Source organism: Polypterus senegalus, chromosome 6 (genome assembly GCF_016835505.1).
Source record: "Polypterus senegalus isolate Bchr_013 chromosome 6, ASM1683550v1, whole genome shotgun sequence".
Lineage (NCBI taxonomy): Eukaryota > Metazoa > Chordata > Cladistia > Polypteriformes > Polypteridae > Polypterus > Polypterus senegalus.
The window spans coordinates 140,752,023-140,779,895 of record NC_053159.1 but is presented as its reverse complement, the minus strand read 5'-3'; the positions used below and the strand labels follow the sequence as shown (position 1 = coordinate 140,779,895).

Below are 27,873 nucleotides of genomic sequence, written 5' to 3'. Positions count from 1 at the left end.
ATCTATGTTGTTATTTAGCCAGGTTTTGTTATTGCTATATCATACTTATCCTCAGTTAGATGCAACTCCAACTCACTTGTTTTATTTATGATAATTCTAGCATTAAGGCAGGCTATTTTCATTTTATAAAGACTACCTACTTTAGATCTAGTTCATTCGTAAGAGAAGCACCACTCGTCCTATTCTTTGCATTAAAGTTCGTGAATTAATTGGAAAAAATTGCCCATCCCTAGAGCAAAGTGATAAACTACCTAGCAACCAAAAAGCCATCCAGACATGTACATTTTTCACAATATGAATTTTGAGGAACAATGCACACTACTTGGAAAAAGGATGGCAGATTTTCATTATTCATAATAAGTAGCACTGGCAGCCTGCCACTAAATTTTCTGTATGGGGTAAGCACCAAAGGTTACAATTTATTGTATATACTCATGTATAAGTACACAAAAAATCAATCATAAAATCAGACCCCGACTTGTATGCCTGTTCAAAAATACAATGGTTACTTTTTTTTTTAACATCTTCTTGCTTCTTTTAATCTCGCAACAGTTTCTCAGAGACAATGAATTTTGTTACAGCAGTGCAGTTACCAATTTCTTTTGCCACTTCGACTTTTAATTTAAAACCAGCTTCATATTTTCTGCTGATTGAACACTCCAATGTAGATAAGGGATGCTCATACGATAAAGTTGTATGAGGGTGTGAGATACAAAAAACACAAAATGATGCAAACGTCGCTTCAGAATAGCTCTGGTATTACTGTGTGGTCACGTAGGCACAATACATAGAAGAAAAAAAAAAAGGCAGTGTGCTCCGTGGTTACTCTCTCAAGTGAGCATTAGCATATCATAATTGTTTGGATCAGTAGTGTGAGTTTTCCACATTCAACTTATTCGACCGGTGTTATCAAATACCGGGAATTATATGGTAAAATCAAGCCATGACTTATCCACAGGTGAACTTTAACACGAGTATATACGGTACTCAGATGTCTCATTCCATAGACTGGATCAAATGCTTGGAAAAGTAGTAGAAATGTTACCAAGCTTTTAGCTTGTTTTTTTATTGACAAATTTAATCATATGTGCAGTATTGATAACCTAATCAGCAGCTAACATAAGGGTATACTAAACTAAAGTAGTAAATGCTGAAAGAGCATCCCTCTCTTTTTATTCCACAGCTTTTGAGGCCCTGTTGCTGAAAACTTAAAGCCCCAGAGTAGTTTTATTAATCTTAAAATTCAAATAAGTTAGGCACCTTGTTGTTGTCGTCATGTATTCTCTGGGATCTATGCATTAATAAATCTTTTTAGTCTTTTTGGAATCTTTGTGTGTGTTAGAATGAAGAATTGTAATTGGCCCTAAACATAACTGGAAGTCAATGTGGAAATTATAGTAGTTGTCTTGTAATACTTCACAGTAATTGTAATTACCAATGAGACAGATTTTTGTTCTGATAGTTAAAAATAGAGCAATTTGTGTAACCTGTGAATTAAATGTTGCAGTAGTCGGGTTTTATTTAAAAGAAATGCATGAATTTACAGCCTTGTAGCCTTACAGTGATAAAACACTTAGGCCTTGTTCACACGGGCGTTAAGTTTTTGGATAAACGAACTTGCTCTGAACGTCCTAAACGTTTATGTTGCATTTTGCGGTGGCGATCGATTGACTTCTACACGGCGCTCGCTTGTCTCTGTCTAACGCCAGCCTGCAGCCCAAATTGTAGTTTGTGTGTTAACCTGTGGAGGCAGTGTCGGGAACTGGATATGAAAGCCCTTGTCGTTTTATTTGAGGTGCCTCCTTTCAATATGGACCATTTTGCTATGTTAGATATTAATCTTCTTGTTTTAAAATACTCGTAATACGGCGACGTAGGGAGAGAAAACATCGCCGCCGCTACTGGGTTCATCCTCTGACTGCACAACGTCGGGTTAAAGCAGTGCTTCTCCATTATTTTCTGTCATGCCCCCCCTAGGAAGAAGAAAACATCTCGCGCCCCCCACGCGACTATAAATAGTATCATTTGTCTATAAAATTGTTATAAGTACACCTCTGCATAACACTGTATCCTTATTAACGTATAAGAGAATAAAAAAAGAAAGAAATATGGACCAATTTACAACAAAGAATAGCTTTATTAAATGTAACAGAAAAGATTTAAAGTGCATTCTAAATTCAAAAAAAATTTAAAAGAAAAATAAAAAACATGTTCCCGAGGTCAAACGCGACCTCCTTGACGGAGCCACGGGGGCGCGCCCCACTATTTGAGAAACACTGGGTTAAAGGAAGTTTTTTTGTGCTTTATGAAGAAATGCGAAAATTTCCGCGCAAGTTTTTTTAACTACTGTCGGATGTTGGTTTCCACTTTTGATTGTCTGCTGCAGCTGGTGCAATGCCACATTGCACGCCGATCAACCAATATGCGACTTGGTGTTAGCCCCGAAGAGAGACTACTTGTCACTTTGAGGTAAGGAAACAGTAGTCGAGTGCGCTTACACCGGTGTTATGCACTGAAATCAACCGCTCCTCCGAAGCGTAAAATAAACGCGCAGAAAACGAACTAGAAGCGGTTTCCTTGCGTTCGTTGGGTTTTGAACGCCAAGAAAAGCTGCATGCAACGTCTTTTTGATGCCGTATAAACGCGCAGCCGGACAAACGCACGCCACCAAAGCCCCTGTGAACACTCTCATTGACTCCTACGTAGAAAACACTCGGCGCTTGATCCGCGCCACCGGACGCTACTAACGCAAAAACGCTCGATTTTAACGCCCGTGTGAACAAGGCCTTAAGTGTTTGTGTTTCTTGGCTAGAAGAAAAGAAAAGGTTTTGGAATAATGCAGTAATGTGAGTAGTGAAGAGTAGGTTAGTGTCAATGCTAATAATGCCCAGTTTGGATGTGAAGTATGCCGACTCCACTCTCTGAGTTAAAATTTTACAGTACTTTGTTACTGTATACATTATTCTGATTAGTTAATAAAATACTGTATTTTTTCTGTATGTAAATAAAGCTAGAAGAAACTCATTAAATGTGAATTGTAAATTTAACATTTAATCTCAGTTTTCAGGTAAGGCTGTAAGTATTTCATCATTGTCATAATTGAAAATCAAACTTTTAATCATGATATTTGCATTAAAACTATTATAAACTTCTTTGGCTACTGCCAAAATGGAGGATCACAGCATTCTTTTTGTATTAACCCAGTATTAAAGTTCTCTGGCATCAGAAACATTTTACTTGTAATAGTATTTACTTAAAATCAGCCAATATCATTAATGCTGTTAATGGGTACAAATGGAAAACATAATCTAGTTTTAAAGTCTGTTTTGGTAATTACAGTGATGTTGAGGGAAATAGTGTTTAAACGGAATCATAGTGGAATATAATTGTTGCTGAATTATTTAGGCATAATGTTTGAATATCTCAAAATACATACTTTTTAACTAATAAAGTACATTCAGAAAATATTTATCAATAATGTATGGCATAAAAGAAAATAAAATTCTTCCTGTAATTACAAGCTGTCATATTGATTAATTGCTTCTTTAATATACTTAACTGAATCAAAGCTTAATTTAGAAAAAGTAGTTCTTACCATTTGTCTAACAGTACTGAATGAATATATTTTCTGCACGCACAGTGAGGCAAAGATTTTTGCAGGATTGCGTGGTGTCAACATTCTCCGAGAGCAACTTCTCCCAACCATCCAAGAACAGTTTGTTGATGAACAGTGCCTCTTCAGCATGATGGAGCACTGTGCCATAAGACAAAAGTGATAACTAAGTGGCTTAGTGAACAAAACATCGAAATTTTGGGTCCATAACCAGGAAACTCCCCAGACCTTAATCCCATTGAGAACTTGTGGTGAATTCTCAAGAGCCGGGGAAGCTGATTGACAGCATGCCAGGGTGAATTGCAGAGGTCTTGAAAAAGAAGGGCCAACACTGCAAATATTGACTCTTTGCTTAAACTTAATGTAATTGTCAATAAATGTAGTAACCTTCCATAAAATGCTGAGAAGAAATGTGTCATCTTTAATTTTATGCCTTTTTGGTGATCTGTTCATCTTCTGCTCACTTAACTATTCACAGTAACAGACATTTTAAGTAAGGGTGCACAAATATTTGCATGCCACTGTAGATATACGTGCCCAAGGCTAAGGTAGTCAACTAACTCTGAAAAGATAGACACCTTCCCCTATGATAACACAATTGCTGGCAAACTAATAATAGTCCTAATTATTCTCAAAGCCAGTTACTCAGAGGAGCAAGGAATAAGGGCCTATGCTGGCAGCATGGGGCACAATTCAGGAAAAAGGCATGGACAGGGTACCAGTTTATCCCAGTGTCCACTCACACACATACTGTACTCATGCTTGCACAAAGACCATTTCATAAAACCTGCATGGCTTTGAAAATTTAGAAGTATATCTGGAAGAATAGCATAGAACCTCGGTATACAAGTAAATTTGGTTTATGAGTGTTTTGCAAGACGAGCAAAGTTTTTTAATAAATTTTGACTTGATAAACGAGCGATGTCTTGCAATACGAGTAGTATGGATACACTTTGTCTGCTGAGCGTCATGTGATCACAACTGAGCTGATGGTTCTTCTCTCTCGTGCGCATGTCTCTCTCTCGCACAGCGCATCTCTCTCGCTCTCTCCCCTTATCTCTCGTTCTCTCTCTCGAGGGCAATCGTCTCCTATTCTCCGTCTGAGTCTGTGTGTCTCACTCATATAGTCAACATCCGTACGAGCGTATACTGTTTACTACAGCATTGTGACTGTGTGTGTGTGCGCACTGTGAAGTGCAAGTCCCCATCTTACACCCCAAACCACAAAGCTGAGTCTCAGTACTTTAACAACACCAGCTTTATTCCGCTTGAAACAGCAACAGCGCTGTTATTTATTGTAGCGGGATCTTTATAATGTTCCTTGTATCACCTATCGACGGCAGGCGCTTATAGCATGTCTGCGATCTTTTTGGATGCGCTTATACGGCGAACTGCTACAGCGCTGGGAGACTGCAATTGCTTTGGGACACTTTTCCGCGTGTTGTCCCGTTGGGTGGAATCCCACATGAGTTTAGAAACTCACTCACACCAGCCATGATTCTTTTTAAAGGTAAAGTGCAGGTTAATTTGTTTTATGTATTTTTACTTTATATTTTGTATTAATCATTTTTATATGAATAGTTTTGGGTTGTGGAACGAATGATCTGAGTTTCCATTATTTCTTATGGGGAAATTCACTTTGATATACGAGTGCTTTGGATTGCGAGCACGTTTCCGGAACGAATTATGCTCACAAACAGAGGTTCCACTGTACATATATTTTGTGTTTGTGTTATTATATATATTTACACACACACACCTCATTCACATACCACGGTCTGCCACAGAGTCTGTGAAATCCCTTCCAATTTCAGACCTAATATATTTACTGACATTTTTTCAATTAATTGGTATTCTCAGTTAAACTGTTGAAATGTAAAAATATATGCACTTACAGTTTTAAATAATTTTTAATCATTAATTGCACTGTAGCGTTTTTGCTAATATATATTTTTTTTATACAGGTGTTTTCTTCATTGTACTAATTCTTGAGGTGTAATTATAAATATGGATTACCATTTTAATTGTGGAGCATTTGTAAACACAGTACAAACTCTTAAAGAGTCAAATCTATGAAATGTTAATAAAATATTGATCAGGAAGGTTCAAAGCTAATATGCTTAAGTTTAAAATATATACATTTTAATCTTAAGCTAACAAGCCTGTTGTTTTGTAAGCAGAAAGTTCAAATTCATCCTTGTCCAAAACTCAGACAAACAGTGTCCATTTCAATTAAAAGACAAAGTAATAGGCCTGAATTCATTAAAGTATCTTCTATTGCTGTTTGTCTAATTGCACAGGACTACACTTCTGATTACCCTTTCTCAGTGTATTTCTCCACTTTCTTTAAAGTAAAAGGTAAAATTAAGTTTTTCTCTTTCTTTGGTTAAGTCTACCTTGCTGCTTTCCATTTACATGAAGTTTGCAGCAAAAAAAGGTGTGCGCTAGCTCAGCTACAGTAATGCCTTGCATAAAGGAGCACTATAAGAAAATTACTGTAAAAGCTTAGATCAGCACATGAAAATCTGTCAATTGATTTTCAGCCTAGAACATATAAAGATTGATATGATAAACTACTATAATACTATGACGAAACACTTTAAGTCACTACTAAAAATGAATAATAAAGCATTTCTATGCCCGTGCTGTTCAAATAAAATAGACACATGTTAATCTTAAAATAATATTCTTATTCCTATAATTTCAAATTCTTCCTTCACATTTTCAATCAGAAAAGGAAAAGTTAACTGCTGCACTAATCAAAAGCTTGCTCACTGTACAGTCTCAGACAAGCCATTTTAATTGGGCTCTTCAGCAAGTTCCTTAAACTGAAACATTCGCCAGGGACATTGCACAATGGCTGACCCTGTGCTCTGACCTCCAAAGGTCAAGCAAAAAGACAATTTCCTTTCAGGGATTAAAAAAGTATACTAAATCAAAATCAAGAGTAGTGAATTCCAATATAATTTTGGTTATTTCCATTTAAGCAAACTCTTTATAGCTGTTTCTGTAACAACATACTCTTAAAGTCTGGTTTGTCAGAGAACCACTCTGTTAAGTTGTAACATTTGCTGTTGTATTTGCATCATTAGCTAGTTAAGAAAATACTAATGATGAGTCTTATTAAAATTTGAAATGTCACAAACCAAAGCTACTTGGCCTGTTGTTTCCTGTACTTACTTAAATTTATTACAGTGAGACATCATTACATTCCACAGATATATAACTTGTGCTTCTACTTATGGATTATACTAATAAACATTAGTTTGTCTTTAAAAACCAAACAAATGACACAAATCAAGTTTCATATTTTTTAACTAAGTATGCATGTTAAATATGTTTCACTGATTATGCATTTCTGCCTTGTTAATAAGGTGATATGCCTTGGCCTTCTAAGCTTTGAAACACTAAATGATGCTGTGGGGTGGGTGGGTGCTGGTGGTGGGATATTATGTCTTTTTTTTCCTGTATATCACAAAAATCAGTTATTGTTGGTTTCCTTTTGCTGTATTCCTTTTTCATTATGACAATAAAAAGTTGATCACAAATTTAAAAAACAAAAATGAAACAATACAATTTCATTTTGGAATTTGTTTAAACAATGGGTGGATGTGCTCATTACAGTCAGAGGATGAATGCAAATCCTCTATTTATTTATTAGGACCTTATTTAAAGCAATTAATCATTATTTTTATCTCCTTATATAAATGAATGACTGTGGAAGTTAGATGATTACACCTCATTTGATTGGTAGCATTATTTAGCTCATGCAGCACGCACATCTATTTCTGAAGTATCCAAATAATGGGATAAAAGTGGCAGTAATGACAGCTGAAGTGTATGTGTCTTGTATTTTTTTTTTTTAATAAATAAAATATTTGGTTCCTGCAATTGCACACTGGAATTTTTCTGCCTCCAACTCAAAGCACTTTCTGATATGACTTTATCATCACTACATGCCATTTTTATGACGTTTTACTCAATTTTCTTTCATTTTATTGAGCTATCCAAAATAATGAATCTGCATACAATCACACAATAATGCATGAATATAAACTGACTTTATCAGTTTTACAAATACTGTAAAAAAGGTGATAGTTATATTAGTGGAATTCTGGTATGGAATTGGCACCAAAAATCATTTTTGTGGTATCCATATTTACATCAACTGTATGTTTTTTAAATTTGCTATTTTTAATACAGCTTCTATCAAGTAGCCATGTACAGTACTGTAGTACCAGAAACATGTTAATAATTTTTTTTAGAGAAAGTGAACTGTAATTATATGCATATTATACAAATGGATTGAATAGCAATTTAACTGTCAAATTTTGTCATTCATGCTGTAAAATGTTTACTTGCATCCCCTACTGCCATTTCTTCTGTAGGTCTAAGATAGATTTGGACTTTACAGTAGGTAAAATGGATGGATTTATATTTCTCTTTAATATTTAAGATCTCTCATTAGTACAATTTCATTTTTGCTTTGTTTTAGGAACACCACTTACAGCGGGCCATTTCAGCTCAACAGGTTTTCAGGGAGAAGAAGGAAACCATGGTTATTCCTGTTCCGGAGGCAGAGAGCAACATTACCTATTATGACAAGCTATACAGAGGAGAATTTAAGATTCCCAAGCAGTTCATCCATATTCAGCGTAAGTAATAATAAGGGCAAATACTGCTTTAACTAGTGGTTTCCCCATTACTTGTTTTAATGAGCTGAAGTATTAAAAATAGGATATTTTTCTTTAAGTCCTTTTCCTAAATAAAATGCTTTTTTAATGATTTTCAGACCCCAAACCTACTTGCACATTTTGTTTTAGATTCTAAGTCAACAATATATTAAAGTAAGCGTTTTCCCACCTGTAAAATTGTTTACATTATATCAAGTCAAAAGAAACAAATTAGTATCCTTTAAAAAAAAATCAAAATTGTGAGATTTAAAAAGTATTCACATCTTTTGTAAATATAAAGTTAAATTTACTCAGGTGCAGTTAATGACCATATTATCCAAATTGTTGATGGTCTCCACCTGTGTAAGAAATAAGTGGATGACCTGTTTTTAGTTAAATTTATGAAAATATGTGGTTTATCTCTTACTGAGGTCCATCAGTATGGTACAAATTTTTCACAAAGCAAACTAAAATGAAGCATTCAAAACAAGTCATGGATATAGTATAGAAACACAGATCTGAGGGAGGGTAAAAGGCCATCTCGAATGCACTGAACATTCCCCAAAGCTCAGTTAAATCCTTCATATGAAGTTTAAAAAAAAAAAAAAAGTAAACTACATACTGTCTAGGTCAGGTAACCAGATTAAAACTTAATTGTTGGCAAGAATGACACTTGTCAGAGAGGCTGCTATGACACCAGTTGTCACTGTAATTGATTTGCATAAGACAGTGTTTTTAATTGGAAAAAACATTCATGGCTCAACAATGTCTAAGGCATTGTGCAAAAAGAGTCTTTTATGGGACAGTGGAAAGGAAAAATCCCTTGCCAGACAAAAAGTCCTTTAATGTAAAGAATTTGCACGTTGTCACGTGGAAGATATTACAAAAATGTATCAGAAAGTCATTTGACCTTGTGAGACTAAAGTGAAACCTTTTTACTATTAAACTAGGGGGCTTCGCTCACTAACCCCTGCCTGTACTAGGGTCTGGGCAGTCTCATGGTCTGGAACCCCTGCAGATTTTCTTTTTTCTTTTTTTTTTTTTTTCCTGTCCTCCCTGGCCATCGGACCTTACTATATTATTCTATGTCAATGAGTGTTGTCTTGTTTTAATTCTTACTTTATTTTTTATTTCTCTTTTCTTCATCATGTAAAGCACTTTGAGCTACATTATTTGTATGAAAATGTGCTATATAAATAAATGTTGTTGTTGTACTATGCGCCAGCCACTTCGCATCTCTGCCATTCGCGTATGTGGATTTCACTTTCAGCAAACAACAAATCTTTTAATTCTCGCGGATACGAAACACTACTTTTACCTGATGGCAACAAGAATTAGACAGTCTACAAGTCTCCGACTTAAAGTTTAAATCTGAACAATATATTTGATCTCTTTTTGCTGTTCTGTTACTTCATCAAATAATAATTTCCATATGTTTGCACTAATGTGTTATCATTTTTTCGAGACTTTAGAATTTTAGTACTTTCATTATCTAACCTGCTCTGCATGTGTATCGTGCCAATGTATTTGAATTCTTTACCACGTTCTACTTTATCTACTCTTTGTCTTTTAATTTTGGCCCCAAGCATGGTCTTGGCACAAAGTCTCGTCTCGCGGGACGTGAAAGTATCTCTCTGAAAAAGTCTAGTCTCGTCCCAGGCTAAAAAAAGTCTGATCTCGTCCCAGGATTTTTTTTATTATAATAGAGAAATGGTATTTGTGGCATAAATCTATCACTGTACAATCACCCAGGTAAGACTGTCACCATTGTAAAAATGTGATGGTGCCAGCCACATGTTGTTGGGATGCTTTTCAGCAGTTTAAACATGCTCCTTGTCAAGACAGAGATGACCGTTCCGTCTCACAATTAAAAGAATGTAAACATATCTTCCTTTTCAAAGGAGTGCGTGTTAGGAGCGGGACTCCCAACAGGAGCAGAGAATGTCAGAGAGAGAGAAGCAAACAACCAAAAACCAACAGGTGCTATTCAGGCTTTTAAGTATCTGAAGCACCGCGTGGAAAGCATATCATGCAACAAAGCAGCCACAAGTAAGGGAGCAATGTCTATCAGCGTTTTTTAAGAGGGTTTTTTTGAGGAGCGTCCGAATATATTTTTCACTTGCTATACCTCACAATTATTCTACATGAATGAATAAACCAGTAAATTTGCCCAGTGGAAAATGTGTTTTTTATATGTTCTTTAAAGGTTTTATAAAGAATCTTTATTGTGAATGTTTTATTGTATATTTCATTTTCAAAAACCAAAACATTACAATTGCATTCTACTAATCAAACATAATGATAATAATAATAACGATAATAATAATACATTAAATAAAATTAAAACAAATTAAACTGACAATAATCTGTGCAAATTAATTATGCTAATATTTCCATCCATTTGGACTGAAAGTTAAAATGGTTCTACTTATTTTCTAACTAGCAAAATACCCGCGCTTCGCAGCGGCGAAGTACTGCTTTTAAATTTTTATTAAGAAGAAAAGTAAACCTTTTTAAACTGAGGGAAAATATACCAATAATTATTTGTTAAGGATCTCTTTGTATACCACATTTTCAGTTCGGCCTGCCAGTTGTAATATGACCAAGCTGTGCGCTGAGCTTACTCTTGAGCATGCAGCGTTGTTGGCTATGTGAAAAGCAATCTTGCCTCAAATCAATGGCAACCTTTTGTAGGGTCTGTCCCTGAGACATATTAATTGTTATTGCAAAGCAGAGCCTTACTGGAAACTGGAGGCATTTGAATTGAAATGGGAGATCAGAGGGTATAACGGGGATGCGAGGAATACAAACTCTCTCCCCTGAGCCACTGCCAGTAAAAATAGTTGCCTCAATTAGGTTCTTTTGCAGGTCTTCTAATTGTTTAACTAATGTATTATTTAGCTAAAGTACAGTTACCAGATTTTTCTGGGGTCAAACTGGGACACCAGGCGGGGGGCCGGGGGAGCAGAGCCCCTACCCCCAGAAGCCAGATAGACTTTAATAATGGAAATGCCTGTTTTTGTGTTTCCTGCATCTTATTCTGTATGAGTTTCTTCCATTTGAAACAATTGTATTATTAAACCACAAACATATACCCATTTTCAAAGTAGGGTTCTATACCATTGTATGCCATTTTATGTGAAATTACAGACTAGATCTTGTCAAAAACAGTTCGTGAAAATTGACTGAAAGACACGCTTTTCTGAAGAGCAAATAAACTCATTAGTGTACATTATTAGGTCAGTTACACTTGCAGGATAAACGTGCTTCATTCACAGTATTGCATCCCACGTACATGTGCTACTGTCCCGACTTCAAAAGAAGAAACAGCAAACCAAATTCCAAAGAGGCAAGGGAAGAAGCAATGTCACTCTGCACACTAAACTAAAGGAAAACAAAGTAAAATACAGCTGTAAGTGTAAGGAACAGGCAAGCATCTGCAAATGTTGTTGTGACTTGTGTCAAATATTCATTCATTATTAATATATAAATTAATATCAGATTCACAACCACGACGAAATTTACAGAGAGTACACTCTGCAGACTTGAGACTATACAGTAAAGTGTGTACAGCAGTACTTAAAGAATAAAGAGCTAAAATTAAAGTCACAAAAAATAAACTTTGTCAGCACTTTCAATTTTGTCCTACAAAATAAATTGGCAAGTTTAAGCTTTAACTTCAGTGAAAACGGCTCGCCTCGAACGCCGTATTGACGAAGTGAATGACTGAATCAGGCTCAGAGCAGGAATAATAAGATTATTCCTGGCTCAGAGCGTAGCATAGCCAAAACGTGTTGTATCACAATGCACGGCCAATACCATCCGACGAAACTTCCACCTTCCGTGCGTTTCTATACTGCAAACAATGGCCACCAGCAGGTGTCAGACTCTGATGAAGGTCGACTAACCGTCTGACGTCATGATGGGTAGAAAGTATGATTTCGAATCAGAAAGACTGAATGGGTTCTAGGCCTCTAGGGAAAAGTATGCATTTTATCGGAAAACGCCACAGGCTGGGACATTTCCTGATCTTTCGGGGACGCCAAGACAGGTGATCCAAAAATAGGGACTGTCCCGGGTAAATCGAGACGTCTGGTCACTGTAGAAAGTACTTGCAGCCGTTGATTATTCAGTGTTGTTTGCCAGTGTGTCTGTTCTGCTCATTTTAATTTGCCATTATTAAGATACAACAAAGGGGGGAAAAACTGCACAGAGAAATGGCAAAGTATAATGAAATCAACAAAAGAGAGTTTTCAGTGTTGTTTGCCAGCATGTCTGCTCTGCTCGTTGAAGCATTTAAGTCTATATAAGGCAGGCTGCCAACTACATGGGAGGCGTGGGAATGGGGGATGCAATATAGGCAGGCAGCCAACTACGTGGGTGGCCGGGGGATGCAGGACGCAACCCCGCCTCACACGGTGACTGAGCTGCAGGCTATGGACTTATAAGATGGGCCCATAAGTAACAAAGACCGTTGAAAATTTCAATATAGCGGCCGACAGTGGCATCATACCGCCAAAATAAGTACCAAATTTCAGCCTTCTACCTACACGGGAAGTTGGAGAAGTAGTGACATTGGAAACTTCAATATGGCGGCTGACAGTGGCGTCATACCACCAAATTAAATACGTACATTAGTTTCGGTTAGCGCAGGGAAGCCGCCTACCAAATTTCGTGAAGATGGGGCCATGAATAAGAAAGTTCAACATGGCGGACGTTGTTGACCGTTATGACCGTTACGTGTAGAATTTCGAAATGAAACCTGCTTAACTTTTGTAAGTAAGCTGTAAGGAATGAGCCTACCAAATTTCAGCCTTCTCGTTTAAGCATTTTAATCTATATAAGGCAGGCTGTCAACTACGTGGGAGGCATGGGAATGGGGGACGCAATATAGGCAGGCAGCCCACTACGTGGGATGCAGGACGAAACCCCGCCTCACACGGTGACCGAGCTGCAGGCTATAGACGTATATATATGTATGTAAGTAGGATTCAGTTATGGCCGTTACACATGGAATTTCGAAATGAAACTTGCTTAACGTTGGTAAGTAAGCTGTAAGGAATGAGCCTGCCAAATTTCAGCCTTCTACCTACACAGGAAGTTGAAGAATTAGTGATGAGTGAGTCAGTCAGTGAGGGCTTTACCGTTTATTAGTATAGATTAATAAATGATTCATTCTGTGATGAAAACATTCTTTGACAATGTTCAATTGTAAACATCCTAACTAACCCCAAATATATACTGTATTTAGAAGTAGGGGTGTGCAATATTAGCAAACGTTTATATCTGTTTTCTGGGACTTTGATGATAATGATAATTAGATGATATTTTGCATCCTTGAAAAATATGTGTTATAAAAGTCGTATTAATCTAGTTTGGTCTTGTTAATAGGATATTAATTGTAGCTTACTAATGAGATTAATGGAAAGAATTGTTAAGGAAAACAGGTCTTATTTATTTACTTAAAACTGAGGTAAAATAACATTTTTTTAAAAATCACCAGTCGAGTATTATCCAGATCAAACCGTGCAAGTATGAGTAATCCATTTCAAAGTAGCCTACAGGATTTACACAAAAGACCCACAAAACTATTACAATGAGAGCATTTTTAATGGTCAAATACCTGTAATGTAAACAAGATATGAATCCAAAAGGAATAAAATACTAATCATTATTGAACTACAGGGCCTGAAAATTACAGGCTGAGTAAACATAAACTGCTCTGCTCTAAGGAGAATTGTGCAGCATACAAGCAAAAACAAATATCTAACATAATGTATTATAGTGTAAAAATCCAAAGTTCTTCAAATATTGCACATGAAAAACCTGTAACATTTTTAAGCAAATTACTAACTTCAAGTTCTGTCCAGTATTGCACATAGATATCAGGGGAAAAACTACAGTTGTAAAATTCTATGGAGGAAACTTCAAGTTGTTTAACAGAAATACCAGTCTGTCCACAGCATCTGCTTCAGAGCAGCACTGTTACATGTTGCAACATTTCATCCAGTGCTGAAAGCCATCTTAGAAGGGCTGCTTGAGGCACTCTTCCAATTGTTAATCTGTAGTACACTGACAACATTAGCCCTTCTGTTTGTTGTCATGCCAACCACGTGGTCAATCATGATGAATCCACTGCATCCACTTAACAGTGTCATCTCTAGGCAGAGGAGTAGCTTCAGTGACAGACTTTTGTCATTGTCTTTCTTCACTGACAGACTGAGGAGATCGTTCCTCCCCCACACTATGCGACTCTTCAATTCCATCTGGGGGACTAAATGCTAACATTATTCAAAGTTATTGTCTGTTTTTACATGCATTTTATTACTCTTTAATTAAATATTTTTTTGTATCAGTATACTGTTGCTGGATTATGTGAATTTCCCCTTGGGATTAATAAAGTGTTTATCTGTCTATCTATCTGTCTTTCTATCTTTCTATCTATCTTATCTATCTATGTTCCTGCAGCCATGTCATGCCATCTGTTGCATTTCTTTTCGTACAGCACTTTTTTGCAGAATGATTTCTGTAAAGTTTGCTGAGTGTGTTTTTGTGCTTGTACTTTGGGTGATTCAGACCTGTTGTGGACAGCGGACTCCTGAAGCTTTTTGTATTCTTTTTCTCTACAGATGTTAGTCTGCAGATGGTGAAACAAGTTAGTTGTTGAACTGTCTTTAACAGCAACTGATTTCCGATATAGTTTGCAGATTGCCAAAATTTCTCCATGTGAGTGATGATGATCTGCGTCTTGCAATTAAATCTATTCACATAGATTACAAGGCTGATTTATATCCTGTCACTATTAGCTCAATCATTTTTAAACAGTTTTGGGCTGACCGTGCACACCAATGCACTTGCTTTGCACATGCAAAGTAGTCTGTCCTGTTAGGTTACATGAGACAGGAATGGGTGGACTGTTCAAAGCATGTTTTTGATTGTTTTTTGCAAAGTGACTGACATACTCAATAATTTCAGCTTGTACATTGTTAAAACAACAATTAAGATATTATTGTAGATGATGTATGTCACACAATACTGTTTTAGAATTTTTTTTCAATCCATACTTTATTTAAAAACCTAATTAACATGCATTTTCTGTCTAATTAACACTAGAATAACCAAAGCCTACAAAAAAACTAAATTCCAGTCCACCGTAAATCACTTTGCACTTCTTTGTCAGCGAATTTTGTGTTGTAAATGCCTATATCAACACATTTAGCAAGCAGCCTGCTATACTATCCCCTCACCCCCCACCACCACAGAAAGGCCAAAAAGTTCTCCCAACTCAAGCCTTGATTATCTGGGAATGAGGTACCTAGAGCTGTATAGAGTAAATAATATATTGTTATTTGGAACACATGCATTTCATGTGTGTTTCATGTGTACAACAATCTATGTAAACACATCATTAAAACAGAAACTTTTTCATGTTTTAGTAATAAATGATAAAATGTAGACATAAACTGTATAATGTGTGAAGCCTGAAGTCCAAGTATCAAATAAACACTTTCAAAAAAGGTACAAGGATAATACGACATCGTCTGTGGTGCAGCGGTTAGAACTGCTGACTTGTAATCTATGGATGGCCGGTTCGATACTGGCTACCTCGCAAATTTACCGTTTTGAGTAGTGAGCTTTTCTTATCTATACTAATAAAAGGCAAAGCCCTCACTCACTCATTCATTCTCCAGCTTCCTGTGTAGGTAGAAGGCTGAAATTTGGCAGGCTCATTACAGCTTACTTACAAAAGTTGGGCAGGTTTCATTTCGAAATTCTATGCGTAATGGTCATAACTGGAACCTTTTTTTCATCCATATACTGTAATAGACTGCAGCTCGATGGCAATGGGAGGCGGAGTTGTCTCACATCATCACACCTCCCCCGTAATTGAGTGCCTGCCCATATAAGGTAAATATTCGCGGGTGAAGGACTGTGCTTAGCATATTCATAAGTAAAAATATCTGAATCACAAACTGATGTTAATTATATTTTGTCCATGAATACTTATTAAATAATTCCAAATAGTCTGTCCGCTTCCTTTCATAGCTTTATCGATGGTTGTGCTGCTTCCAGACATGTATTTTTGTATTAAAGCATTTAACCAATCACATTTCAGCCATCATTTGTTGCCAGTCAGAGAGGCTTTCACAATCCTTTGTGCAGGCACTCTAACACAGAATAAATGTTGATTAACCTGTTGCTTCAACCAATCAGATTTTGAGTTGGTGTCAGTAAGGCCCCTCTAGCAGGCGTACGGCAACGTCACCGTATTCAGACCCATTGATTGGATAGAAGCCGATATGAGGAACTCTATGAGGCCACTGAACGCACCACAAGCACTCTGAGCGCACTACGGCCAACTCCATGACAGGATTCTGGACAATATTATTTGCCAGACACAGACCACATTTCAAGACCACGAAAACCTGATGTTTGTCACGCTCCTCGAGCCCCAGAAGTTTTGGGAATACAAGAAAAATTTCCCGCATGCAGCCTTCTCCAGTTTAATACAAGAGCCACGGAGCGGTTTTTGATCTGTCTCGGCTTAAAACAGAACTGACTGTAATGTATGCCATGGATGATTTTGCAGGAAAATCTCCCACTGATCTCCTTGACTCCCTTCATCAGAAAAATCTGAATGAGAGCATGGGGCAGCTATTCACATTGGTATATTTGGTGGTGACCATTCCCGTGTACACTGCTTCTGTCGAGCGGACATTTTCAGCCCTAAAGCGAATTAAAACTTATGCCAGAAATGCGACAGGGCAGGTTCGACTTTCAGCATTAGCTTCGATGGCGATAGAAAGGGACTTTTTGATGGAACTAAAGCCCACGGATAATCCGTATGACAGAGTAATTAAACTGTTTTTGAGGAAAGAGAGGAGGATGGATTTTGTTTACAAATAATTGGAATTTTTGGTGAGTAAAATGTTGCAATTTCCCTAAATAATATTGCAAGTTTATGAGTTACTGATGTTTTTTTATGTGTGTTGCGGCTGTGGCTGCAGTAGAAAGGAACTTGTTCACCCCGGTTTGTCTATTCAATAAAGGCATTTATTGTGGCTACAGGAGTTATCTATCTGCGATGCAGCGGCTCTTAATACTGTATTTCTGCATATTAAGATGGTTTTTATAACCATAAATTAGTTTTTGTGGCGCAGATTGATTCAGACGGAGCACTACTGAAGGCCTAGGTGTGAGATGCACGGTCCGTCAATGGACCAGATGATACGTAAATTTGATGAACATTACAACCTGAAAATAAACAATAGTGTAGAGAGGTTCACATTATACTTCTCCCAGTGCGTCTCTTTAAATCCTCCGTACGAGAACATTATCATAAGGTTTAACAATCTTATTGTTACACCTTCTACGTGCACCGAACTGTCCTTATTACGATGTCTTCCTTGCTTTACAGCTGGCTGCTTCTTTCCATTCACCTTCCTAGCTCTTTATTTAAACACTTTTCAGCTCCTTCGATGTCTTTTCCCTTTTCATTCAAAATACGCGCCTCCTTGCCTTTTTTCAGTCAGCTCCCCTTACATCACACCATGGTATGTTTAGCACAAGTTAATACCGGGAATGCCTGTTAAACATCTTACATTCACGAGTAGCGATTTGCGTGGTAAACCCATCGATGAATTAAACCTGTTATCTTTACAACGGTTGACAAACACTGAATGTAACATGAACACAACATGTCCTCCAAATACGAACCTGATTGAAAGAAATAATGATAATCAAATCCTTGATGACAGCAACACTCGTAACAGTCATAAAACAATTATATTGATAATCAGGTTATGTTATTTTTAAAATGTTTCCTTTTCTTTTTCATAACTTCTTTAACTCTTTTAGGGCTAATTTTTGTTTTTTTTTTGTTTCTTATCTCCAAGGGCTGAATATTTTTCCAAAAACTAACATTTTTTAAAAAAGAACACAAAGCAATTGTTTAACATATCAAATCAACAAAAATATTTACTTTTGACAAATGTTACTGTCTTGCATGTTGTATGAGCCTGCATACTCTATGATTTCACATACATATCACATACATTTTACACAGCAAAGTCCTGCAAAGTCTGATCTCGCTCAAAGCAGCCAATTTCAGTCTTTGCCACATTGCACTGCTTACAATAAGTGTTGCTTTGGTGCCTACTTTTCAATTGTCTGTTGCTGCACTTTCTCACATATATTGTTAGTGTGTACTGTAGAAAGACAAGTCACCCTTTTGCCATTGTGCCATTCCACAGCCACCAAGTTTTCTGCCCGCATGAAAACCGTATTGTCACCTCTTTTCATCTTCTGAAACTTTGTGAACTTTATGCATGGCATTATAGCCTGGCTCACCCCATGGGATTTGCTTCTGTTTATTACAGAAGTGAATAAAACTTTGCAGTAACATGTACCTATCACCATGCTGCATAACCTGTCCAAAGCCACCAGGGGACAAAGCATGTTTGGACCAATGCTCCCTGAAGTTATATCACCAGTTCTGTCCCATCTGTATTTGTAATACCACAGCACGCTTCATCTCGTCTTTTATTGTGAGTTTACACTTTGAAAAACGAGAATGCGATGCAAACGCAGCCCGCGATTCAAAAAATTTCTCTGCCTACCTGTTTATCTCGTCTGACGGTAGCTGAAAAGCAGAATCAGGAGAGAGCAGCCTGAAGTACAGCAGCTGGTGATCTGTCGTGTCCAACAGCAAGCCATGCCGTCTTGTGAAGTCCAGCAGCCAGATCGGCTCTCAACGGATCAATGTCTGTGTATTTATCCCACGCGAACCTTGCCGCAGATGCATCGGCTACGCGAAGGCGCACAACTGGCAGCAGATCCACTGGCGCGGCATCGGCTGGTGTTTGATCAGCTGATGCCGGCTTCTCACTCTATTGCTCGATCTCCTGATCACTGTCAATAAAATCCGATTCTGAAAAATCAGAGCCCGACTCCGTGATAATGCGCAAACCATTGTCTGCCGAGTGTTTTCTTTTCTGCACTCACTTCGCTCCCTTGTCACATGTCGATGCCATCTTGCCATTGTTTACATTTCGCAACTCACGCACACACTAGGATTAGTTGCCGAGTCAACGAGTCTAGCATTCCTCCAAGCACAGAGGGAATGCCTGTGACGTGACAGTGAGATTTGTCGCCATTAACAGCTGATTATCGCCCTCTATCCCTGGATGTCAACTTTAGTCGACATGTGCCCTCAACCCCTCCTGTCAACAAAAGTCGACATCCGCCCTAAAAGAGTTATTAACACACTACTTCTCCGCTGCGAAGCATGGGTATTTTACTAGTAAATACTAATAAAAGGCAAAGCCCTCACTGACTCACTCACTCATCACTAATTCTCCAATTTCCCGTGTAGGTAGAAGGCTGAAATTTGGCAGGCTCATTCCTTACTGCTTACTTACAAAAGTTAAGCAGGTTTCACTTCGAAATTCTACGAGTAACGGTTGACAATGTTCGCCATGTTGAACTTTCTTATTTATGGCCCCATCTTCACGAAATTTGGTAGATGGCTTCCCTGCGCTAACCAAAACCGATGCACGTACTTATATCAGTGGTATGATGCCACTGTCGGCCGCCATATTGAAGTTTCCAATGTCACTAATTCTCCAACTTCCCGTGTAGGTAGAAGGCTGAAATTTGGCAGGCTCATTCCTTACAGCTTACTTACAAAAGTTAAGCAGGTTTCATTTCGAAATTCTACGCGTAGCGGTCAACAACATCCGCCATGTTGAACTTTCTTATTCATGGCCCCATCTTCACGAAATTTGGTAGGCGGCTTCCCTGCGCTAACTGAAACCAATGTACATACTTATTCGACAGATGCCAAATGTCTCTTCAACACAAGTCCTACAAATACTGTCGTAATTGAAACAAACCATGAAACTCAAACCGATTATGACAGCAGCAATCCAAGCTGTGAGATTTGAAACAAGATTACTGTTCACATGGCCAACTGTACGTTGAGTGCTCAAGAGTAAGCTCAGCGCACAGCTACAGCTTGGTCATATTACAACTGGAGGGCCGAACTCACAATGTGGCATACAAAGAGATCCTTAACAAATAATTATTGGTATATTTTCCCTCAGTTTAAAAAGGTTTAATTTTCTTCTTAATAAAAATTTCAAGGCAGTACTTCGCCGCTGCGAAGCGCGGGTATTTTGTTAGTATATTATATATAATATAACCATCCATCCATTTTCTAACCCGCTGAATCCAAATACAGGGTCACGGGGGTCTGCTGGAGCCAATCCCAGCCAACACAGGGCACAAGGCAGGAACCAATCCTGGGCAGGGTGCCAACCCACCGCAGGACACACACAAACACACCCACACACCAAGCACACACTAGGGCCAATTTAGAATAGTAAAAGTGCAATACGCTGTTTGTTAAAACGGATGACTCCCGCTCTTATGTGCAAGTCTGCATGTATCGTATCTGTTCAAGTTCTATTTAAATTTTAAATAGAAGGAATTTTTATTTAGTAGACAGAAATATCTTTGGTAGGAATGTAAGTTAAATGTAGGCATCATTGCATAAATTTTTCTTCACCATACAAATGTAAAGAGTAAATTTGCGCTTCATTCCAACCAAAGATATTTGTGTCGATTAAATAGATATATTTTTTCGAATGTGATCGCGCAATTCAAATCGAGTTGACGCACACCGACGCATCGAGCCCGTGATAATCTTGAATCATTACAGAGGGACTCAGACAGCATACAGCCTTTGGCAGATGAAATTTAATGTAAGTATGTGTAAAGTATTACATGTATGAAGTAAACATGTTAGGTCTGTAAATTTAAAGTACACCTTAGGATTTAGGAGAAGGATTTATTTGTCTTAGTGGACTTGTCACTATCAACTTTCAAGCAGTATTCCGAAGTCATTAAGAAGGCTAACAGACAATTTGGTTATATAGCTCGAAGTACAGGGTGCGCACAAAGTCCATATACCCCTATCTTTAGGAGCATTTACAGGAATAACCATGACAATTTGGTTCCTGTGGACATTAGCACAAGTCTTCCCAGTATTTCGAGGTGTGTTTCCGACATCCTGTCTGGTGCTGCCACCTGCTGCCGCTCAAGAAATCGCAACAACAACGTTGCGGTCTTTCCGAGACGAAGCGATGGGTGACACAAGTGATTTCACGATCGCGGAGTGTTTGGATGCTGATTTGGACAGACGCCAGGAAGCTTGTGATCTGATGCTGCACCAATTTCCAACAAATGCTGAGAAGGAAAAGGTTATGTTCTCTGACAAGTGCGCGATTTATCGCAGCTCCCACAATTGAAATGTGTTTTTCTTGGGAAAAGAAAATCCACATTTCTTTCAAGAAATTGAGCATAACCCACCACACGTGATGATCTGGGCCAGAATGACAGCACAGCATTTGTTTGGCCCTTATTTTTTTGATGGTTCTGTTAACCAAATCAGTTATCTGGAAATGTTGAATGGCTGGCTTATCCTGCAACTGAGAAACCAGGGCGTCCTTGACAGTGTTTGGTTTCAACAAGACGGGGCACCTGCCTATTTCGCAATCACCATGCGTGATTAAAAGAATTTCCCAACACCCCCTTGTCTCATCAAGTGTAGTCAACTATCACATCTTCCTGAGTCGGTAAAGGAGCTCATCAACTCATGGCATCAGGTATGCATCAAATCATAAGACTTGATTAAGTCGACTGATGTTACTGTAAAAATACCGACTTCTGTTGGGCTTTGGGACCAAAACGATTGGGATAGTCCAAGAACTAAACTTATCCTCAGTAACACCAAGGTTCAGAATTTGCTTGACCTCAAGCTCCATTTTCCACTCTTTTTTCTCCCAAGAGTTCAAATGGGATTTTACTGATAATCACTCTTGGGTCAGTAACAATGTCATGTGCAGTTGGAGAGGTCCTACTGGGTTTCTTATCTCCTACCTCTAGAACGAAATGAATGGCTGATTCTAGCCCCAGTTATTACTGCAGTATCAACTTGCCGCCAAAATGTAAAACTTTATGGGCAAAGTTGGTGTGAGGCTGGCTGGTGTCAGGTTCCTATTAACTCCATGGTTAAAAACGCTAGACCGATTAGCAATTTGGTTATTTCACCAAATAACCCACTAAGCCGTTCCTTTCTTTAATCTCACAGGGTCCTTGACAGTGTGCCATCAGTTTGTAGTAAGATGAGGGAATGAGTTCCATGACTCGATCAAAAGAATTGAACTTGTGCAGGATCGGCTAATTGGTTTTATAGGCAGACTTGTGCTACTTGCGCATGTTCCATGTTTTTTTTTACAATAGGCCATACCTAACATGTAATTGCACGATATATTCAAGTATATTAGTTAAAGGGAATTCCTCATTCTCCCAATTTTACCTTAGTATGTACAAAATATAGCTGAGGTCTTTAAATGTTTAATTCTGAGTAACCTGGCAGTTTCTCTGAATGTGTCTGAGGCAAAGGGCATCCCTTAGTCGCACAAGGGCTTCTTTGCGGATGTTGCCACACTCAAATACCCCCACCAGTACCCAGGCAATGTTTTTGGAATTGGGTGGTCTGGATGGGATAGCCTCTGGGTATTGAATTTCATATTTCACGAAGACCCAAAAGTGTTTATTTCCTCAGGCTTGAGCACACGGACAATGTCTCCCCTTATTCTCATGAAATCTTTCATGACACTCTGGGCTGGAAGTATGAAAGAGGTAGAACCCTTCATTAATTCTAGGCCAATAAAAGCAGATTCCCCTCCGAAGAGGCTGGTTCGGGACAAGCAACAGCAACCTCACCTCTCCCTCGTGTTCAAATACCCGTTACAAAAAGTCATTCGCCAAGTGGAGAAAGAACATGACATTTTTAGATAGATGTGTTTTTCCTGGAATCAATGAGATCTGTCACATTTTTTCCATTAACCAAAAAAAAGAAAAACACAGTTTTTAAACTGTCAAATGGAGCGTTTAGTTCGGGTTTTAGTAAGGCATGCGTGCATTTACAAGCTTCTTATAAATTTTTTGAGAGTCATTGGACTTAGTTTTGTTTAGTTTCTTCCTGATCATATTCTTTTAGTTTAGGAAGAGTACTGTTTTTGTGCATGTACAGTTTTTGTCTTTGATTATTTTTCATTTTGTGACATTTTTTTTGTGTTTTTATGCACCTGTAAATAAAACCCACTATTGTTTTTGGAATTCCCACATTTTAGTCTCTGTTTCCATATCTGACATCTCTCAAGTCTGATCTTAGTTAGTCCTGAACTACAAGATGCCCTAAAGTGTAGTCTAGTGCGAACCTTGTCACACTACACATGGTGTCACAGATACCTGGGGAAAAATTAATGTGGAAGTCACATGCCACTGTCTCTACTACCTGCTCCATGGTGTTGGCTCTGGGCTTAAGCGACTGTTTGAGATTCCCCCACATTTTGAATGCTCATGTGCTGGGCTGGCCTCTCAGGGTCACAATGCCACTGCCGTTCCTGCCTCTCTGAGAATTTCAGCCTTGAGCCAATATTTTGTGGCGCCTTGCTTGTCATGGTCCACATTTTGTAAATTGAAAATACAAATGTATCCTTCCTAGAAATATAAAACTATGTATATTTTTATTGTCAAAAAGAAAAGGTGCAAAATAATAAAACTTTTTTCTATTTAGACTCTCCTGTATTTATTCTTTTTTTTTTTTTTTTTTTGTAATTTGCTTTTATATTTGCAGCCCTTCCCCTTCCCTGTGGCCCTGACAGGGCCTTTCAAATCACTTTTCCTTAAAATCTGCAGTTTTATATATATATATATATATATATATATATATATATATATATATATATATATATATATATATATATATATGTGTATATATATGTATATATGTATGTATATATATATATATATGTATATATATATATATATATATATATATGTATATATATATATATATATGTATATATATATATATGTATATATATATATATATATATATATATCTTTCTGTTTTTTGCAGCTCTCACTGCTCTTCCCTATGCGTCCTTCATACCTTACCTGTCTTTTTCTCACAGAGCACACCAGCCATCTTCTTCCCTCTACTATAACTACAGACAGGGCTGCCCTGACTAGCACAATCCAAACTTGTATAATGATATTTACATGTTTCATCAAGGTAGTCCACTTTTATAATGTGCAACTACAAAAAGCTGTAAAGCTTTTGCAGATGTTGAAAGAAGGCAATGGCATCTCTTGAGATTTTTGCTGCATCTGCTACCACTGGTGTTAGCAGTACATAGCACAAAGAAAGCTCTTGGAGTTTTTTCAACAGACTGGCTTTTTAATCCTGGATGCATCCTCCAATATGACATTTCTTATAATTAGTATTGTTTGCTCCTCATGGCTAACATCCAAAATAATATGTGTAATCTAAAATAATAAGATTAATATTTGAACTGTTCGTTGTGTACTCACTATATGTTCAGTTGATTTCTCACTTATAGGATTAATGAGCTTAATTGTTTTGCCAACGTAGCTTGAGTGGATGCTGGTACTACTGTAAGTGTTTTCCATATTCTGCTTCATAAATGCCTTTGTCTTGAAGTGAATGATGATAATCAGATTCATTGACCTGTGAACGCTATAATCTGGCTTATTTATTTATTTATTTATTTTTAAAATGAGAAACAAGTATGAGAAGCCCTAGTTTCTTTCTCACATGTGACAAGTCTCCCTTCATGGAGATTTCCAGTTAATTTAGTTAAATAATTTGCATATCAGTGCTCTTTCGTAGATGGTGAGAGGCTGCTGTTCACATAGAGTATCATGTAGAGAAATCACTCATGTGGATTACCTAACAAAATTATTTAATAGTTAGAAACTGTAGATAGATTTTATTTATCTGACCCTGAAGTCCTAAGTGTTTGTACTTTATATTTTTATCAGCAACATTTATTTCTATAGCACATTTTCATACAATGTGCTTTACAAGATGACAAAGAGAAAGTTGCAAGAAAAGACAAAGAGAAAGTTGCAAGAAAAGAAAAACATAAAATTAGGCATTAATATTAAAGAATAGGAAACAACAATACAATGCATTAAATAATAAAAAATTGCCCGATATACCAACATCCACGACATGCCTCATGTCATGTGGCACTTTACTGCCTAATTGCAAGTAAGTTAACATATTAAAAAGAAAAAAAAATGTAAATGTTGCTAGTGTGCCCCCATACCCCCACCAAGGATGCTTTGGGAACCCAGGGACCATGGGCCAGCTATGACTACAGTTCTTCCTAGGAGTCACTTCAAGTGCACTTTGAGAGCTCTCCAATGGCCCATTTCAGAAAGCCTCTTCATTTTTATTCTGTAGCCTGGTCACTGTTACTTGGTAAGAAGATGTGATGGACAGTTCTGGCATATTCTTCCGTTGGTCCCAGACTAGGAGCTTTCTGCTCTTAACGTAATCACGCTATTTTAACAGCATATAGCTGTTTGCTTGGTACAGTTTTATCTTTGTCTTGTGTTTTCTTGTACAGGTTCCATTCTGCTGTTTCTGTTTTAAGTGCAGAAAAAACTGGAAGTGCTGTTACCTTTAACTATTATTTTCTTTTTGCAAACTTTACATTTTACATTAATTTATGGGGCATCCAATCTTTCATATCATAAACAGATTCCAGACAACTGACCTTGGAATTAGTTCATTATCAAGAGAAGTGCCACTCAGTATATTCTTTTTATTAATATGTTTTGACTGTTACACACGTGACCAGCTTATGAAACTAAAGTGATTGCTCAACTGTTTAACTGTACCCATTTGATTAAAAAAAAAAGAATCCTCAGAGTCAGAATTTGGCTGTTTTTAAATGTTCTTGTACAGTACAGCAATCTCTTAAGTTTTACTTTTTTAAAAATGCTCTTGTTTACAATTTCATATTTTTTTAGTGTTTTTATTTTATTGGTTTTAAGAAAATACTTATTTTGAGCCTGGATAAGAATGTGTCCTTACTGACACCATCTGTCCTTTATAGTTCAAGAATTTTTGCTTTCCCATTTTTTGTTTTCTAGCTGCTTCCTTATCCTCATAAATTGTGTTTTTCTTAAATTACTAGTCTTCTTTTTGGTTTATGTTTGTGTGTTTTCAAACTTTGCCGTGTTGTGATCACTGTTACATAAAATTACCAATAACTTCTGTTTTATTAATGTCTTTATTGTTTGAAAAGATGATATCTAGACAGGCATTACCACATGTTGGACTTGAAACAAATTGAGAAAACAGCCATTAACACAAAATTAGTTTTGTTTCTATTTCCAATCTTGGCTTCCCAATCAAAGTTAAAATACCCATGATTACTATATCCACTTTATTGTCCATATATGTTATATGATTAAATAATATACTGTTGTTAAAATATCTGTGTGACTACATATTACACAAATGGCATAATGACACTAGAGAAAGTAAATAGCAAAACATCTCGACTGTTAAGTATAAGCTAAGGCTGAAGACGTTATATCTTTTTAGTTTCAGCAAAAAGAGATTGACACAGTTTTAACAAAGTAGATTTGTTTAAAATTATAAGGAAATATTATGGCAGATCCTGACTGTTGTATTAAAGTTCTTCTACAAGAACTTGGGAACACAAATAGAAACTTGTTACAGGTAGAATTTGCATAGCCGTTAAGAGTTTTTATTCACTCAGAGAACCACTGATGTGTAATAAGATGCAGTGAGATTATGCCCTACCTAATTTGTTTTGTTTTTTTTTTTGAGTTAAGTTTACATAAAACGTGTCTTTGTCATCCCGCCCCCACTCCCCTTTTGTGTAGTTGTCCTGGAAAATATGTGCAAAGCAACTAAAAGTTTCTCATTAAATTTCAGATGATGATAACTATAAGGAAATTTTTCTCTTTTTTCCCCTCTCTATATACATGTATCCTAGCATTTAGCCTTGATAATGAGCTAGCAGATTATGACATGGACTCAGAGGATGAAACATTACTCAACAGGCTTAACAGGAAGATGGAAATTAAATCTGCACAATTTGAAACAATGATAGACAGATTGGAAAAAGCTAGCACAAACCAGGTACTTATACTTTTTTTGGTATTGTATTTTTGTAAATTTTTTTGAAAATGTGCATGTGAAGAATTACCATTGCTTTCATTTTCGGTCAATGCTAAATATGAATTCATATTAAAAATGTCTCCTTAATCAGACACATTATATGAAATAAAATATTCATTCTTGTAGATTTTTTTTTAATTGAATTAGTCTTATTTTTAAACTACAGCTTTGCCTGGGAAATCTTCTAAGACAAATGGCTTCAGAGGGGTTGCTTTTACACTAGGCTAAAGTGACTCAAATCTGATTTTTTTTTTTGCCTTAATGTGACAAAAATCTGATATTCTCAGGTTTGTGTGGACGTAGAAATCTGCAATTTAGATTTGAGTTCCTTTCAAATATGGTCTTAGGTAAGATATTTATCCGATTTGTGACCATGCAGCATTCATTAGAATTGCCAGATCGGAATTCATGTGTGTTTGGTGTTTTTTTTGGCTTATACTCTTGGACTGAGGGCTGTTGTTATCAGCCAGTACCAGCTGCATAGAAAA

The 27,873-nt window shown here is 37.1% G+C and overlaps 1 protein-coding gene across 2 annotated transcripts in view; it reads left to right on the top strand.

Annotated features, from left to right (window-relative positions):
* epc2 (enhancer of polycomb homolog 2 (Drosophila)) overlaps positions 1-27,873 on the top strand; it is a 118,778-nt gene that overhangs the window by 57,525 nt on the left and 33,380 nt on the right. For both annotated transcript variants that reach the window (XM_039757349.1, XM_039757348.1), the window contains exons 2-3: positions 8,109-8,268; positions 27,201-27,346. In XM_039757349.1, the coding sequence (XP_039613283.1) occupies positions 8,109-8,268; positions 27,201-27,346 (306 nt within the window). The remainder of the gene's footprint in view (positions 1-8,108; positions 8,269-27,200; positions 27,347-27,873) is intronic.